The sequence below is a fragment of the Egretta garzetta genome, unplaced genomic scaffold, assembly GCF_000687185.1.
Source record: "Egretta garzetta isolate BGI_Z169 unplaced genomic scaffold, ASM68718v1 scaffold440, whole genome shotgun sequence".
NCBI classification, from domain to species: domain Eukaryota; kingdom Metazoa; phylum Chordata; class Aves; order Pelecaniformes; family Ardeidae; genus Egretta; species Egretta garzetta.
The window spans coordinates 658,838-676,850 of NW_009258293.1; the positions used below are offsets into that span (position 1 = coordinate 658,838).

An 18,013-nucleotide genomic window follows, 5' to 3' on the forward strand; every position below is an offset into this window, starting at 1 on the left:
CAAAGCCAAGCAGAGGAGCATGGGGTGATGGAGAGAAGCTGTTGGTGAAACGTGCAAGTTCTCAATAAAGGCTGTGGCAGGGCAGGAGAGAGAAGGTTGCCCAAGGCTGCTGCGTTCTGGGGGAGATGCAGGATTTGATGAAGCAAGATTTCCCAGGAGTAACTGAGGTTCATGGGAGAAAAGCTTCAAGCGCAGCAGAGAGCATCCAGGAGGCAGGTCCGGAAGGGAAGGAACTCAACGAGCAGCAGGACTTTTGCTGCTGATTTCCCCATTGCAAAGATGGGGAGACTGCTACGAAGAGCAGGGAATCACATGAATTGCCAACCTGAGGCATGCGCATGGTTGGTTGTGACTCAGGAAGCCAAGGAAAGGTTCAGACTGAGAGTAAACCTAGAGGAAAGAATTGCCAGGAGGCGGCTGGCAGGAGGCAGCCTGTTTATAAGCTATTCTTTTTCTGTTCTGCATCAGAATGTATGTACGCTAACTTTTCTGTTTCTTTGATGTTGTATTCTTGCTTTTTTTCAAGTTACCTCTTCCAGTTTGCATTAACTGGAAACTTAGCTTTGAATTTAAGAACTCTGTAGCTATTTGGGATGTTCCCCTGTGGCTTGAGGATCACAAAACTGGACAGGGCTCTGAGCAACCTGATCCAGTTGAAGATGTCCCTGCTCATTGCAGGGGGGTTGCACTAGATGGCCTTTAAAGGTCCCTTCCAACCCGAACCACTCTATGATCCTATGATTCTAAACACAAGGGCGCTGTGACCTCTTAAGGAGCAGAACAGCCACAGCTACGTCTTGCGCAGCCACTGCTCACCTCCAGCAGTTCAGGGAAAGCTGAGCCTCCGACACTCCTACAACAGGCAGCTCCTGCACCACAGGAGGAAAAATGCCCCCCCCCAATCCCTCAGCTGAGCATCAGAAGCTGCAAGCGCTGGCTGGATATAACTATGGCACCAACAGTGATCCAGGCTCCCTTCAACACAATGCACTGGGTACCCCATGACTCCACGCCTCCGGCTGGATTTTCCAAGTGAGAGGCTTTACTTTCATTAACCAAGCTCTTAAAAGGAACTCTTCCAAGGCAGAACTCATGCAATCCACCCTCCTGCCCATCCCCTCATCCATTAGGTTATCTATCCTGAACTCCGCCTCAGAAGGGGAGAAACTTTTTGGTAACATGGAGTAGCACATTACGAGAAAAGCTGAGCCATCTGAATTAACGCCAGCTCCAAAACAATATTATTTTGAAATAAGACAACAGCAGTTAAACTGACGTCTGATGAGCGCTTTGAAAAGCAAACACTGGAAAAAATACATGCGTGCTCATGCTAAGTACAGAATTTAATAGCAAGAAATTCAGAAGTTATTATTCAGTTTGACGTTTGTTCTCAAAGCAAAGCACACAAATCAACATTCAAAGCAAATATGTTCCTTATTATTTTGAAATTGTAACGAGCACAAGATGCTAGTGATAATCTCAATCACTGGACTATAACAGCTCTTTATGCAATTTTCTATTTTTCAGAAAAGAGGCTTTTTCTGAAAATAGTTCTGCAATAATCAACTTCTGAATTCCCACCTCTTGCCATTCTTCTAGCTGTTTGTAGATAAAGCTCTTCCCAGTTTCCTATAACATGTTTCATGGCTCAGCTACATAAAGACAGGAGAGCTTTTGACTCTGTTTTTGGAATAGCAGTTAACCAAAAGAACCCCACCAAAACTCACAGAGAGATAGAGAAAAGAAAAAACAGATGATCAGCAACTTTGAGGACACTCTTACAGGGACAGAATTCAGAACCTTCCACCAATGGACATTACCTTTACAATCTTCCTCGTTGTTTCAGGCTGAGTCTCTCCTAAAAACTTGTATAATTCACGTCGCTCTATTTTACGCAAGATTTCCCGTGCCTCCTTCAGCTCTGGACTACTTGAGTGCAGAATTTCCAGGTAGATATTATCTGCCAAAGTTGCATTGGTTTTTGTTAAGTACATCACAATCCAGTGTCACAGCAAAATGCATGAGCAGGGACAAAGGTTACAGCAACAAGAAACACTGCTGGTCCAGGAAAGATGCTCACTTTAGGAGAACAACTGCAGGTGCTAAGCCTGACCACTGAGGAGTCACCTACAACACCGTCTTGGTTATCATTAGATTCCTAACGGTTGTTGACAGAAAAACCAGCTCAATTCTCATCCTTGCCACAAGTTTTAGTGTTTCACTGCAGGCTGCTTCCTCTTCTTATTTAGCCAGTCTTGCTCAACAGAACACCCGAACCCTGAGCACTACCTGGCTCAGGGACGAGGGTGCTCTGTCTCGTAAAAGAACAAAGTACTCCTGTTAAACCCTCAGAATTTCTGATTGTAGATACCAGCATCAAAGTCCCCCCTCCTGTCTCCACATGACAGCGAGGTATGCAGTGTGCTTTCCACCATCAATAGAAGCAGCAAGACACAGGCTTCTTTTGATGTGGCTTTGAGGAGAAAGGTTCTTTTTGGCTGTCCTAAAGAGGCTGCTGCTGTCAGGATTCTGCTCGTCTGTTGCAGCCAATGCAGCTGCACTCTGTGTCTACTCGTGCTCCCCGGCCCGACATACCTTGGCAGCTTTGACACATGATACAATCACAGCTGTGCAACGCGCCTCCCTGCACCACAACTGACTTAAGAAGCTCCCAACACGCTCCATAAGCAAGCCATGCACCAAAACACCTTTAACCGAGGATTGTTTTTATGGAGAAGGTTGACCAAAGTCAGGACCTTCTCCACAAGGAACAAACGGCTGAGAGAAGAGATAACGCAGGGGAAATAAGAAGCCCATGAATGCATCCACTATCCAAAAGCAGTAGCAACATGGAATGGTTTGCTGTCTCATCCTTTACTAAAACTAGAGTTTTCTGCCAAATCAGGAGGCACCAAATTAAAAACTAAGAGTGATTCTTCACCCATCATGGAAGAAAGCCTGGGAACTTGCTGCTGCAGGACCTCATGGAGGTTTATAATTTGCAAAGATCCTGGGCAGTTTCACAGAAGCATCACTCATCATGGACTACCGCTAACAAGCATGTTGTCCTCTCAGAAGCCCCCAGGTTGCAAACATTGGATACAAGGAAGGAAGTGCCTTGGTTTGAGAGGAGGAGAACATACTTGTCCTCCATGGTCCACTGTTAAATCTGATGTTGGCCTCTTCCTTGCCTCACTCTCCTTGATGTTCAACTCTCCTTGTTGAACAGGATGGCCCCGGCAAGCAGCTCCTTGCTGCAGCAGACTGCAAGAGGCAGGGGACAGTCCTGGTCTCCTTGCCCTGAGCTGTGCTCACCAGGTACCGCAGGTCAGCAGGCAGTTGCAACAGGACCCTGGTGCTGACTTGCTGGCACGGCTGATCTTGCAGACCAGACAGCCCCCAGGAAACAGATCCTAGCCCATCAAGAACCGAATCTCAGTTCTTGACTTTCTGCCCAGCCTTACACAGCCCAGCATCACAATGCATACTCCCCAATAGCTCCTGTCCCTCAAAGCTAGCCCCTTCTCCTCCCCTGGGGCAGAGGGGCCAGGCAGCTACTCGCCTCAGCACTCTGTGCAGCCCCTTCACCTGCTTGACGCAGCAGGTCTACGGTTGGAATGTGTCCGTAACAGATGAAGGATCACCAGCAGAAGGCATGACACAGGTTAACGCACACAGGATCCTCTGCAACAGTGCCCTCGGCCTCTGTCACCTTGTCCATGGACCATGAGTCTCTCCAGCGACCAGCCAAGGCTCGGTGATGGAAACTCAGGAAAAGTTGCCTTGCCACTCAGGAAAGATGCCCTGGGATCCTTGTGAGCTGTAGCTCACAGGTACTGCAAGAGCTGCCAGTACTCGGGAGTGCTCTTCAGCAGCATCCTCTGCCCTGCAGACACCCCACCACGAACCCCCAGGGCACCTGCCTTGCCCACACTGGCCTCCACCCCCATGCTGCATGAAGCTGGTAAGGGCATGCTGCGGCACTGAAGACCAGCCGAAGGAACATCGGTGTCCATCGCAGTGAAGACCAGGAGGGACAGACAAAACCAAGACGTCACAGTGGTGGGAAGCCGTGGAATGACATAACGGGACACAACACAACTCAAGCCAATTTTCATTAATTCAGTAATTTCTCTGTGTTTCCTGTTCACAGCACTGAGCCAGACCTTGAGAAACAGGAAAACATCACAAGGCTCAACTCTTGTTTGCTTCACTCCATAACCACAGTGGAGTTCCCTCACATGTCTTCAAGCAGGATGCTGCTCCATGTACTCACCCTGCGAGAACCACTCTCACAAGCTCTTATCCGAGCAAGCAGAAACTTTCAGCAATAAACTAAGTTGTTCATATATTCCATTTTCTTCTGTTATATTTCCAAGCAGGGTAGCGACGTCTTAAGCAAATCAAATCAGACCCCATCAGAGCCCTTTGAAACCTGCCTTGGGGTTGGTTTCACACCACAACACACCTACAATGCTTCTCTACCTGACATAGCTAGATGTAGTGTTGCTCAGAGCTAACTTACATCCCACTTCTCACAAGTGCAACAAACTCAGGGCACAGGCAGGACCTCCTGGCAGCACTGCTTGCAATAATCTGAATTTGAATGCGTGCAGAACATAAGAAGTTGGTGCTTCTCTCCCTCTCTCAACACAGAAGTAATTTAAACCAGAAGGTCTTGCTCTCCCAGATAGAGATGAGAGCAGAGAGATTGGACGGTCCAGGTCTGCCCCACCATCTGTGCACAAAAGCAGCACTTGAGAGTCCTGGTCATGGCAAAGGGCCCACTCTGCCGACAGCTGTAAAAACAGCATTTTAACAGGTACTTGTGTTCTTTTACTTAAAAAAAAATTCTTAGAGCTCATACCAGTCAGCTTAGTGTAGGCTTCCATGTCTTCCAGTGCTGTAGAAATCTGGTATGTTTTTCCTCCAGAGCCTTCTATTTTCAAAAATTTGTCTGCTTTCTGAAAGGCTTCTGTAATCCTAGTTTGAGATAAAATTAAGACTTAGGGACAGCATCGTTTTGAAACACCTTATTGCTCAAGAGTCAAAAAGAAAGGCATTAGTATGTTATAAATGGAAGACAATAGATGAAACTGCATTCCAAGCACTCATCAGACCCTGGTCGCACCGCATTATGTCCTAGCTCCACGCTGCCATTGCACATTTCAACAGTCTTTCCATTTACTGAAAACGGGTTCAGATCAGATCTTAACTTCCCTTCAATGAATGAGCAAGTTCACTTTGTTCTGCTTCAGACTATGAGTGTAACATGGCTTAGACAACTGCAGAACCCTGCAAGACAGTGACACGGTCACTCGGCTGCAATGAGGCCGCTGCAGTGACGACCACATCCTTTTACAGACTCGTTGCTCCAGGAGGTAACTGAGAGAATACAAAGTGTTGTAAAGGCAGAGCATCACACATGCGTGGTATTTTCAGGTGGGAAAAAACAATGTTCTAAAGATCAATTTCTTCTGGAGTTCCCTGTACCTCGTGCTCATTTCCAGCTCGAATGCTCATTTGGATAGGCCGCTATAGTTACAGTAAGCCAAGAACTAGATTTCTTGGCTGCTTTACTCCTCGCATGTAGGTACTATCAAACCTGAGCATTTTCAGTCTGAGTTTTAGAGGATCACTAAGCCAGGAGCTGAACTTTATGAAACGAAAGCGGTCACGAATCACTCTTGTACTGTGTAATCCTCTGTGTTCCTTTTTTCCAAACTCAGCAGCCAAGATCCTCATGAAAAAATATTTGGGGATGCTAGTATTTCTGCTTTTCCAGGGAAATAAAAAGAAGAATGCTACGAGGGAAACTTCTGCAGGCATCAACAAGAGAGGTGCAAGCACGGGCAGCCAGCTGAGCTGGTCCTGAACAGCTCCTGCTGTGGCGTTACACAAACACAAGGTTGGGGCTTAGCCCAGCTGCAGTAAGCTTGCTTGCTGCTTTACTCCATCAGTAACAGCCAGTTTGAGATACGCAGCCTCTGACTTGTAGATAAAGATTTGACTTCAGCTGTCAGCAGTTAAAACAGCCTAAGTATGCCCTGGTCCTACACTTCTCCAGGGCTCCAGTAACTTTCCTCTAACTGAATTTCATGCGGAAGGATGTTGTCGTCCTCCTCTTCTTGTTTTTTTGGTTAATCACAGCCTCTATGATACTCTAAGCACTGAGCCTTGCCACAAGAGTTGGGCTACAGCCCAGCAGCTTTTATTCTGTGTCACACCTTACTGATTATCTGAATATGCCAAACAGATATACAGTTTCAAGAATTTAAAAACAAATGGAATGCAAGAAAAGGAAAGTATAATACTTGCATTATTTCAATGATGTTGCCAATCTTATGCTGGTATGCTCGCCGGTGCAGGCAATTCCGTGTGTGGAACATATCATACAAATTTCCAACTTCCTGAATCAAAAAAACCCAATCATCTTTTACTTTTGACATTGTCTTAATTGGAAGACTACAACAATCAAGGACTCAAATGACGTGCCTCCTTCCATTTGCAGCATAGAGCACAATGGTTATTTTTCACAACTTACAAATTTTGAAATGGGCCGCCGCAGGAAAGCAGAGACCTGACAGTGACCGCAGGCAGCCAGAGCAGAGACCTGACAGCGACCTCAGGCAGTCAGGGCAGAGAAGGGGACCTCATGCTCCTTTAGCAGCCCATCGCCAAAGCCACATGTACCGCTTGCTTGGAAGACCTGGGGCAGGATTAGGCACAGCCGATAGTTTTGGGGAGTCTCCCCAAGAAGGACCCGCCGCAAGCCCTCTCAAACAGAGGCTTGCTCTGTCCCTCCCTTCCTTAAACCAGTTGCTTCTGCAAACAGCTTTCAGAGCAGTGACTGCTTCTTCCTCTCTCCGGCTACAAAAGCAGCACAAAAGGTATAACCCACCAGCGGGCTGTCATGCATCGTTTAGGGGAGCCACCCAAAAAAGAACCCGCCGCAAGCCCTCTCAAACAGAGGCTTGCTCTGTCCCTCCCTTCCTTAAACCAGTTGCTTCTGCAAACAGCTTTCAGAGCAGTGACTGCTTCTTCCTCTCTCGGGCTACAAAAGCGTCTGGCGGGCAACCCCCGAATCTCCCTGCAATCCAGGGTGCAGCTGTACCCCGCTGCCCGGGACGGGCTTTGCTGTGCCCCCCACATTCACAGTGTGCTGCTACTCCTCACACACGCTTCGCTGCTGAGTGTCCCCTTGGTTCACACACGCTGCTTACCTTGTCGCGGGTACAGATATGCTTCTGGTTTTTTACTTCACAGACCCGAGTGAATTTAAGTAATCGCTTATAATCAAAATTATTCTGGATTCCTAGGTGATGGCAATCCCTAAAAATATTCCAGAGAGAGCATTTAACAATGGGATCAATATAACAGCATTGTTTCAGTAGGAATTCATAATAAAAACAAAACTCATAAGATTTGTACCTTGCAAAATAATCCCATTTGTCAACGTCAATGCCGTTTTTTTTGTTAGCTACTATCTCATACAGGAAACTTTTCTCCTTTTGCCGACCACGGTAGGGCCACTTTACAAGAGAGGAGCCAAGAAAAAAAAAATTAGAAACAACAAGAAATTAAAATGTGCAAACAATGTCAGAACAATTTTTTAAAGACAGTGGGAATACGCTTTGATTTTGCTGGTGATAAACACCCACACAGAGGTAGCAAAGAACACAAAGACAATAAAAGAGCTTTCAGAAGCTGCCAGGCATTAGAAATCCAGAACTAGTGCTTAAGCAGCTGACTTCCCCCAAGATCAGGGAGAATTAAAACCATGTACACAAGTATTTAATTTCTCAGTCTGCTAAAGCAAAGCCTGCAGCTGCGAGACGCCCCCCCCAAAAAAAAAAAAAGTAAAAAAGCATAGCGACAAAGAAGGGAAAATGTTGGAATCATCCTCATGGAATTAGTTAAGCGCCCAGATGTGTCACTGTCTTGCAGTCTTCTGCAATCAATGATACAACTTTATAGAACAGAGTTTTAGAACAATTATTTAGAGGTTTTAAACTAAAATTGTTTAACAGCCAGCTACTTCAACTCCTAAGCCTCAAGGATAATTCAGCCATGAGGCAAACAGGAAATCAACACCAAAACGATAGGATACAAGTTGCACGTAAACATTATTTCCTGAAAATTTAATGATTCTTCAGCTAAACAAAAAATGCCATAAAGTGGCCTGGAAATGGTGAAGGCAGAAAACACTGTATGCAAATGGATAAATGGCTCTCATGTTGTTTGCGCTACAGAAACGTGAAAATTGATGTGAATAAGAACGGAAACGCCTGTAAGCAGCAGGAAGAGAGCACGTCATAGATAAAAATATCCTGTGCTGATCACAAAGAGCTCTGCTACCGGGACAGTGCTTCTGCTCAATGCATAAAGCATTAGTTGTTTGTGTCAGGACTGGGAGGCCTGCAACCGAACAGTTTCACAGCACAGATGCCTGTACAGGAGCCTGTGCTCTGGTACAACCACCGCAGTACAGGTGATGGCCATTGGAAGATCCTGCAGCCTAGCAGTGTGAGGGTGGCAAGAAGACTGCCACGCATCACATATGACGCTCCTTTTCCTGTTATCCTGTGGAAAACAGGCACAGAATCCAAACAAGGAAAAACAGATATTGGGCAAGAACCCGGCACAAGACCAATGGCAGCAGCAGGCAGCCAGATTTGTGTGCAAAGGAGTGGGTAAAAATCAACCGGCAGACTTTGCCAATGAATGCCCCCTTCCCATGAGATCTCAGACTGAATGTTGTTATGCTAAGTTCCCCATGTTCGTCATCAGAGTACTGGAGTACACTTGGTAGAACTACACACTACTACAAGGGAGAATAATGGGTAAGTGCTAACATTTGTGGGTGATTTGTTTGGGACACCATACAACTTCTGATTAGGGCCAGATTGTCATGACAGATCTCCCACTGACTGGTCCTTAGTTCTGGTAGCAACTGAATGGGAGTCCCTGAAGAGATGACAAGAGCTGTAAAGTGTAAAGCGAGGAGAGAGGACTTAATTCTTTCAAAGAGTTGCAAGGATTAACAATCACACCCTCTCCTTCCCTGCCTCTATGTTTCTTACTGCAATAAATCCAAGTATTTTGCTGCTGTCATCGAAGCTGATGCCTCTGGCACTTGGGCCACGCTTTCCATTGCTTGTTGCCTCATCCCTGCCAGGCCTGAGCTTTGTTACCCATTATCAGCTCATTACTCTGAACCATCTCCATGTTTTCTTCAGGGCCACCTGAAAACACGACCTCCCATCACTGCCACCTTCGGGCATCCAGTAAACAGGCTGTTATCCTAACCTGGCCACCTAGGGTTGCCATTAAACTTTCAGTTCTACCAATCTACTTACAGTGAATTAGGTTCCCTAAATACAAATGGCATTCCTAAGCTTTCCTCTAATCTGAAGACTTTGAGGTGAGAACTTCTCAGGAAGATGTAAGCACGTTACACAGTGAAGCTCCCACCTCCTGCCAGCACTGAGAGAAATAAACACTATGCCTCTCTTGTGCCAGGATTCTCAGAATTTCACGGGGATAAAAATAAATAATAAACCACAGCAGAAGCAAAAATTATCTACTCTTCCAGTGAAACCAAAGACATTTATTGGGACAACCACAGGAGTGGCATGCTGACTCACTGATGTCTCACAAGTGGTTTCATCTATAGGCCCTCCTATTTGTTCCTTGATGAAGTTCATATCTTCTTCCAGGACAAGACCATATGACATCATGACTTCTTCTAGCTTATTGGAAGTGACCAGGTGCTCAAACATTTTAACAGAAGCATTTTCATGCTGTGAAGGAAACACATTACAAAGTTGAAGCATCTTTCCTGCAGTGTCGCAGCCTTCTCCTAACCCAGCAGCACTGCCTGGCAGGGCACCCAGGCACAGTGGTGTGAAAGTGCAGCACTTGGGTGATTTTTCTATTCATTCTGTGTCCAACCAAATGGGAAATCACCGAGTCTACAGAGCCCAGAAGCGCACTCATGAGCAGAGCGCTGTTAATTTTGTATTTCAACAAACAGCAGTAAGACAGTTACAATGCTAGAAGGCAAAATAACCAGTTCTGCTGTGCAGAAGATTAACAAGTTTCCTCAGCTGATTTTGCTCAGTAATTACAAGCAGAGAGAGGCCTGAAAGGACCGCATAACATCTCATTCACCCTTGGAACTCTGCTCAGAGTTTCTGAAATTTGAGTTCTAAACACTGTAATTAAACATCCTGGCCTTGACCTAAAATCTTAAACTGGGGAGGAAGCTCCCAGTTGGTATTTTGCAGCTGTAAAACATATTCTGAAGAAAGCATGCAATACGCATTTTAAGGCACAATGCTGGCTTAAAACGATTGGTGCAGTCCTAATGAATTCTGCCTCTGCAGAGTCACGCTACAGGCACTGACAAGACTGAGACATTTCATTTCTCCTCTGTGTCACCCGGGGTGACATCTGCAGGAAGAGGGCATACATACACGAAGAGGTCTCATGAAACCACACGGGAGTTCAAGAGCATTTGCACTTTCAGGGAGGAGATGCTGGTGGCGAAAAGACCCTTCTAGTGTCCTGTTTTTACTTGACTAGTGAAAAGCCTACCTTCCACTTCAAATCTGGACGAGTGAGAGGAATAAATCTTCCATCAAACATGTGTGAAAATGGCCCATGACCTTGAAAATAAAGATTGCACAGGTTTAATCTGAGGCATGCCTGTCAGTAAAAATACTTTAAGCAAGCTAAGGATCTAGATTCTCTTGTATTTGAGTGGATCTTGACATCACCTATGAGGAAGATTCAGCTATAGCGAGTACACTTTCCTAAGTCACCTTAAGTACTGCTGCACTTAACATAGCCCATCCCATTACCTACACCACAAGCAGGTACTGCAGCGACACTGAGAACGTTAATGACTCTGTGCCAGCTCTGGAGAAAATACGTAGTTACAAAATAATCACAATAATTTTTGAAAGGGACGCTAATTTTCACTCTGAAATGTTTCAAGAGACCTGAGGACATCACGGAAGGAAGTGGGCGCTTCAGCCACTGAGGGCAGAATTCTAAACACCACATGGAAACAAGACAAAAAAATCTAGCTAAAAGTGGCTCCGCAGAGGTACTCAGGACCAAACAGGGACAGGTAAATCCCGCCTCGGAATACAGCCACGCACTGAGCAGCCCAAAACAGCTCTCGTGTTCTCGCTTTTCATCCAGGTTCGCTTTCAAAGAGTAAAAAAGCCATCTCTGCTACTGCTTACCCAAATCATGACAAAGCCCAGCAATTTCTACACAGAGGATATCTCGTTGGGTTATATCCAGTTCTGGCTGTTTCTCCTTCAGTTCACGAACCAGACATCCTGCTAGGTAGCCCACCCTGCCACAGGGGGAAAAAAAAAAGTGAATATAGTAGTGTTTTAGGCTGAACAGCGCAGTTCACCTATCCTATTTTGCTCCATTAAGTCACAGCCCTCCTCTGAGAGGCAGCACTCAACAGATCCTCAAGCCCTGACCTGCAAAAGAGTCACAAACTGTTTCCTGTAGCAGAGTAACACATCTGAAAGCAAAAAAGCATGAGATGCCATGCCCAAGACATAGAGACGAGGTCATCCTATGGTATTTCACAATGCACAACCTCTGAGCGACCATGTAAGCGAACAGCAGTGCAGGGCTGACAGCGTGCACCTCGAAGCACCACAGCTTTTGCATTGCCCTTTGACTTCCAGTCAGTGCAGCTGCAAAGGTCCGCACGACAGCCACCAAAGCGTTTGGTTCTTCTTTCAGATTGTGACTTTAACAATAGCTTATGACAATTACTGCCCTTCCTCTTATTCATTTTAGATTTGACGTTTAATTTCACTGAATGGGACCCTCGGTTCTCACAGCAGGAGAGCAGTAGGAATGGCACACACTCCTGTCAACTGTTTACAAGCTCCACACCAACCTCCTTTTCTACTTGCCTCAGCCACAGAACGTCCTAAAGCACGGCAAGGTTTTATATGATGAGGTAGCATCTTTTATTAGACCCAAGTTTACTGTTTGGTGCTTTTTTAGTAGACCAATAAGCACACAAAGCTCACTTCTTCTATTTTAACACTGCGGAAAGCTTCGAGGCGACATACAAGTTGAGAACAACAGGGCTAACTTCAACTACATAGATTAACTGAACTGTTTAAAAGAAAAGGCTAACGATACCACTGAAGTTTTCAGACTCCTGTTGTGAAAGCTGTGTTTACATCCCTTGCATTTTTCTCTCTTCAAGTTTACCAGAAGCAATCAATTCCACCTGGCCTCACTGATTTGACCCTTTTGCAACAGCCAGTTGCGTCCTGTCAGTGTCAGGAGCAGGGGCCAGAGCAGGGGCTAAGCCAGACTCCACAGTATTTCAGGACTAACAAAAGCAGCTTTAGTCTGGCCGACTAGTCTTATTTCTCTGCACCTTGGGATATACCCTTAAAACAAGCTTCAATTTGTCACTAATCAGCTTCTCTGTGGAATGCAAACAGCCTAGCAATGCCCTGTGAATCCTCCTGCCCATCACCTGTTTCTGTTCGACTGACATTACAGCCAACAGGCTGAAAATGTGCCATCTTTTGCATGAAGCAGGTGTCACTACCAATGCAAATGTTACAGATAAAATGGGGTTCAGCTGTGCTGGACAATAGAAGGGATTACAACTGCTTGGCGAGTCATTTATAGCAGCCCCAGTATCCTTCCCAGGTTTACGCTTTAAAACTCACATTTTGACTGGGGAGAACATGAAGCACTCACAGTTTTTCATTATCATTATTCTTAGAAGAAGGGGTGGGGGAGAGAATCTAACATTGATCCACCCTACAGGTTTCTTTATCCATCTTTATTAAATGATGTTGAAGGGAACAGCCCATAATCACACAGGATACCCAGGAACATTTGAGAGACCAAAAATCCTACCGCAGCAGTTTTCACCAATGCTCCAAGACAGCAATGCCCCTGGTTAGTGGAACCAAACTGGGGGAAATCCAAACGCAAGAGACGCGCATGCGAGACAATATCATCTTACCCTATAGAGTGCTCAAAGCGGTTGTGAGAGGCTCCTGGAAAAACCAAGTAAGTGCCGCCCAGCTGCTTAATGTATCGGAGGCGCTGAAACTGAGGCGTGTCGATGATGCGGACAAGAAGGGGATGTATTTCAATGTGCCCATGAATTGGATCGTTAAAAACCTATGAAAGCCAAACAATAGCATAATTAACATTTAAAATTTGACTTGGAAGAGAAACAGGCACCAAGGTAAAGGATATCTAGAATGTTCAGGTATTTGGTGGGAGGAGTGATGGTTGCGTTTTCTCCATATCCACAGCCATATCCCGCCTACCACATATCAAAATTTATCTTGGAGAACTACTCAGGCATGACATCAAAAGAGACAAAGCTGCGTGTTCCAGAGGGCAAAGGAATTAACATTCTTAGAGATTTTGACTTTATCTGCACCCATGTAGATGTTCCAAAAGTTAACACTTGAGAAACCCGCTCTCTTTATTAATCTGCTATTCCAGGTAAAGCAGAACACGTCTGAAATACCCAACAAGAAGTGCTTGGTTTGACGTTGTTCAGGTGTTTTAAAATAGAGTGAAATTCTGCAGAGTGGAAATTACGATTCTTACCTCCTTCACAAAGCAAAATGCAGACCCCGAGAAAACTGAAATACAAAAGAAGTACTGCCCAATCATCCCAAAGCACACGGTTTAAGGGACCGGTTTAAGCTGAGTAACTACAGTGACTTACTAGAGAAGAGAAACACACACATTTAACCCTCGCCTCAAAACAGCAGGTAAAAACGTTTCATCACACACGTATCTTGGTAAAATACTGAGGAAATAAGGTTTTCCTGTGTTGTCTCTCCTCTCGGCCATGGAGCAGACTGGGCTCCAGCAGATGTGCAGACCAGTAAGGATCACAAGCAGCCCCAGCCCGAGTTAAACTAGCACATGCCACTGTGAGAATCTGCTGGACACGGCAAACAGTGGAAGCGAGGAGGAGTCTGTTAACCCAGGCCTGGGGCTAAGGTAACAAAAAAACTGCAAGGGGAGGCTCTACACAGAGGGATGCAAAAGGGGAGCTTCTCAATGCCTTTCAAACAGCTCATCCGCTGACTCCATCTCTCCCAACCACCAGGCACCCACATAAAGCTCTTTGCTGATGATTTCAACAATACTTCTGGTTAGTGTGGTTTTCACAGACCAACCACTACCAAGGAGAAGGGCTGGAAGTTTGCCCCTCCCCAGCACCAGCTGGCACCACCGAGCCAGAAGGAGGGGAGGCAGAGACAGGGAGAGGCAGCGCGGCAACACTGGCCAGGCCCTGCAAGCATGGCGCATCCATCCTCCCCAGGCAGCGCTGGGGCTACCTTCATGACATCCACGTGCTGCTGTCGCAGTTTGTTCAGGCAGGCCAGCACTTGCAGTCTCTCGTCTGGGAGGCTAGAAAGGAAAAAGAAAAAGACACTGAGAGCAAAGTTCACAATGCATTTCCCTTTACAATTTGCAGTATGTAGGGAATTACTTGTGCAAGTTCACATTACCCTGACATTCGTTGACTCTGTCCTGGTTTCAGCTGGGATAGAGTTAATTTCCTTCATAGTAGCTAGCATAGTGCTGTGTTTTGGATTTAGTACCAGAAGAATGTTGATAACACACTGATGTTTTCAGCTGTTGCCAAGTAGTGCTCAGACTACTCAAGGACTTTTTGAGCTTCTCCTGCTCGCCCAGGTGCATAACAAGCTGGGAGTACAGCACAGCTAGCACAGCTAACCCAAACTGACCAAAGGGCTATTCCATACCATAGAACGTCATGCTCGGGGGGGGTTAGTTAGGTCGGTCGGTCGGTCGCATGCAGACTGCTCGCGGCTCGGGACGGGCTGGGCATCGGTCAGCGGGTGGTGAGCAATTGCATTGTGCCTCATTCGTTTTGTATATTCTGTTATCATTCTCATTATTACTATTATTATTATTTTCTCTTATTAAACTGTCTTTATCTCAGCCCTCGGCTCTAACCTTTTATTTTCTTTCCAATTCTCTCCCCCATCCCACTGAGGGAGGGGGGAGTGAGCGAGCGGCTGCATGGTGCTGAGTTGCCAGCCGGGTTAAACCACGACAACTCTTTTACGGAAATGCAAATTTCTGCAGCTTTCAGAGAAGTATTGAACACATTCAGCCTTCTAAAGGCAAGTGTGGAAGGCAGAGAACAAACAGCCACAGAAGGTGTCTGTAAAGCAGCGTAAGCGCTTCTCCCACTTACACAGACCCGAGAAACAGAAACGCCAGGACATACACACTTTTTTCCATCAATTTCTTTTGGGGAAAGCCACATTTGGGGATAAGTCCTTTAAATTTGTGGCAAAGACAACACACAGTCCCTCAATAACTGACGTTCTTTAAGGTTGAAAAATTCCTTAAACTAAGTGTCAAAGCCCCAATAAATGGTTTTTATAGACATTTCTTTCAGTTAGTCAACTCAGTATTAAAAGTGGTTTAATTTCACCAAATTAACCTGAATTTTATGTAAATTAATTCCACCTCCAACAGCGGAACCACCAGAGTTTAAAAGATGCTCTGATTTTGTTGATAATCAACCCTTCTATTTCGTAAAGGAGCCATTTTTAACGAATTATGAAGGGTGCCCTTCACAGCATGCAGGCAGACTTTCACTCTGCTTTAGGCAAGGTACTCTTAAGAGCACAGGCAGGACAAGCCTGGAGGGAGAGCGAGGACACTGCTGCACCCACTCTCATGAACTCTGTCTGCAAGCCTTGTCCTTCGGCAAAACAGCTTCAGCCTCAGTACGACAACAAACTCTTCATCACAAGAACGTGCAATCGCTGCCTTTTACACTCGCCGGCAGTTAACCACCCCGAGATCAGTCTTCCACCAGCCTTTCAGTTTAAACTTTAGCAGAAAGCAATACTATAAAATATAAACTATTAGCAAAAACCACTGCTTGATGCACTACGTATTTTCACCCAAATCCTTCAGTAACTCTCAACCCATAAAATATTAAATACATATGATGTCTGAGCTGCCAGGGAGCAGTTTTTGTCCTAAGCAGTTAGTACCCCTGTCCCAAACAGGCAGCTCCTGGGCTGCAGGCTCTGCTGCTCACGGACCATCACAAGTCTTTAGCTGCCCCCACTTGCAATCCCGATAAAAAGCACCAGCAAGCAATGCTCAGACCAGCCCCTCGCTCCGCATCCCAGGCAGCTCCGGTTGCAGGAACAGTCACAAAGCCCCCAGGTACTTACAAGGCAGCTCCTGGAAGAACCCACTATTTGCAGAGCAACAGGAAGCAGCTAAGAGAAAGGACAAGAGGAAGACTGCCTGAATCTGACCGTGCTTCTGGCTCTCCGCTAAAAAGAGAGGATGAACTCTGGCACGATGGAAGACCCAAGGAGCCCTTCTGCGGCCAGCAAACCAGAAGTTCGCACACACCTATCCCAACACTCCCAGGAAAAGCAACTGTAACTGATCTTTGAGGTCTGCCCTGAAAACAGGACCAAGAATATTCAACTGCTGTGTGTAAGAAACACGTAACCTTTCTGACCACCAGGCATGGCTATCTCGGGCAGGACTAGCGCTTGGGGTGGTAACCAAGCGCCTCCATCACCACCGTTCAAAACAGTTCAGGGACAGCAAAGTCAGAAGCGATATGCTTCCAGACACCTACACTAATTTTACTTCTGTGGAGAAGCTCTCAAGATGCTCACCTAACATGCAGAACCACACCTGGACTCAAGCATTTTTGCTCCAGCAGACCTGAAAAATTAACACCCAAACCTGATGCATAGAGATGACCCCCACGTTCTTAACTACAGCTGAGGTCTTTGGTGGATATCACTTCAAAGCACGCTAATAATGGAGATCAATCATCGCAAGCGCATTTTTGAATGAGCTGTAGTGCTGCAAGAGGTACAGTACCACCACCATACAGCCACGCAACAGACCTCAAGTACCAACTGCCCAAAAAGATACCTTGGGTCATGCAAAGTACACGAGGCGTTGTGGCATTTTTTGAGAAGGCGAGGCAGTGCAAAGCGGCACCCAGCATTAAGCGATGAGCACTTGATTATACTTTCAAATGCCACAAAAATTCAGGAACCAGAAAATAGCCAGGCACAGAAGGTGTGTGGGCACCTACCATCTTGAGAAATTATCAATGACTGCGACTACGGGACGGCAGCGAAAGGGCAGCACTGTGTTACTGGCAGTACGGTTTATTATACAATGACCTATGCAAGCCCTGTCCACCAAGAGTGCAGCCTCACGTGCTCCTTTGCTCCAGAAACTCACCTCCAGCAGGGCTGAACCAAGGGGTGCAACATAGCTCTCTACACTGGGTACGACATCCACTGGCGTCACCCCCAGGACAGACTGGTGCTGCACAGGGTGAGAGAACAGCAAAAGGAGAAGTCCCGACCAGGGAGGCTGGGAGGTCCCCCGCCTGAGAGGCCATGTCAGTGGCCTGCGCATCTTGTCCTGCCCTGCCTCCAGGAATGCTAGCCCTCATCTGGAATTTGGCCTCCAGGTGACAAAGAATGCTGTCAGCACGGTCCTGGCATGACCGATCACCTGAACATTGCGCCACAGGGAGCTCTCTAGCCTTCTTTAGGTGGAAAACAATAGCGGGCCATTTTTCACCTGGTGTCTACCACGGTAAGACCACCTCAACCGAGAGACTAAGACACAAATCGCCTCTTATTGCTGCAGTTTTCCAGGGCTCTGCAGGCAGAGTTCCTCCAACAGCCAGAGCAGCAACGCTGCTGGCTGACTTTGAAACGCCGAGAACTGACGCTTCCCTATCCGCTCCCCTCCGCCCCTCCCTGCTCTGCCCGCACCCTCCCTCGCGCCACAGGTGACAAGGACGAGGAAAAACCCTGTCCCACACCCATTAGGAACTTGACTTCCCCCAAGGGGTCAGCCAGGCAATCCTACTCATCACTCACGTTTAACAGGCGGCGTGCCACAGGCCACACAGAACACCCACTTC

General features: G+C 46.5%; 1 protein-coding gene across 1 annotated transcript in view; it reads right to left on the reverse strand.

Annotated features, from left to right (window-relative positions):
• The window catches only part of SAMHD1 (SAM and HD domain containing deoxynucleoside triphosphate triphosphohydrolase 1), a 31,148-nt gene that overhangs the window by 6,541 nt on the left and 6,594 nt on the right, over positions 1-18,013 (reverse strand). The window contains exons 2-11 of the mRNA XM_035893425.1: positions 14,382-14,454; positions 13,037-13,197; positions 11,256-11,371; positions 10,600-10,670; positions 9,648-9,803; positions 7,432-7,532; positions 7,224-7,332; positions 6,319-6,410; positions 4,868-4,983; positions 1,821-1,960 (exon numbers count right to left, since the gene is read on the reverse strand). Coding sequence (XP_035749318.1) covers positions 1,821-1,960; positions 4,868-4,983; positions 6,319-6,410; positions 7,224-7,332; positions 7,432-7,532; positions 9,648-9,803; positions 10,600-10,670; positions 11,256-11,371; positions 13,037-13,197; positions 14,382-14,387 — 1,068 coding nt within the window. The 5' untranslated portion in view covers positions 14,388-14,454. The remainder of the gene's footprint in view (positions 1-1,820; positions 1,961-4,867; positions 4,984-6,318; positions 6,411-7,223; positions 7,333-7,431; positions 7,533-9,647; positions 9,804-10,599; positions 10,671-11,255; positions 11,372-13,036; positions 13,198-14,381; positions 14,455-18,013) is intronic.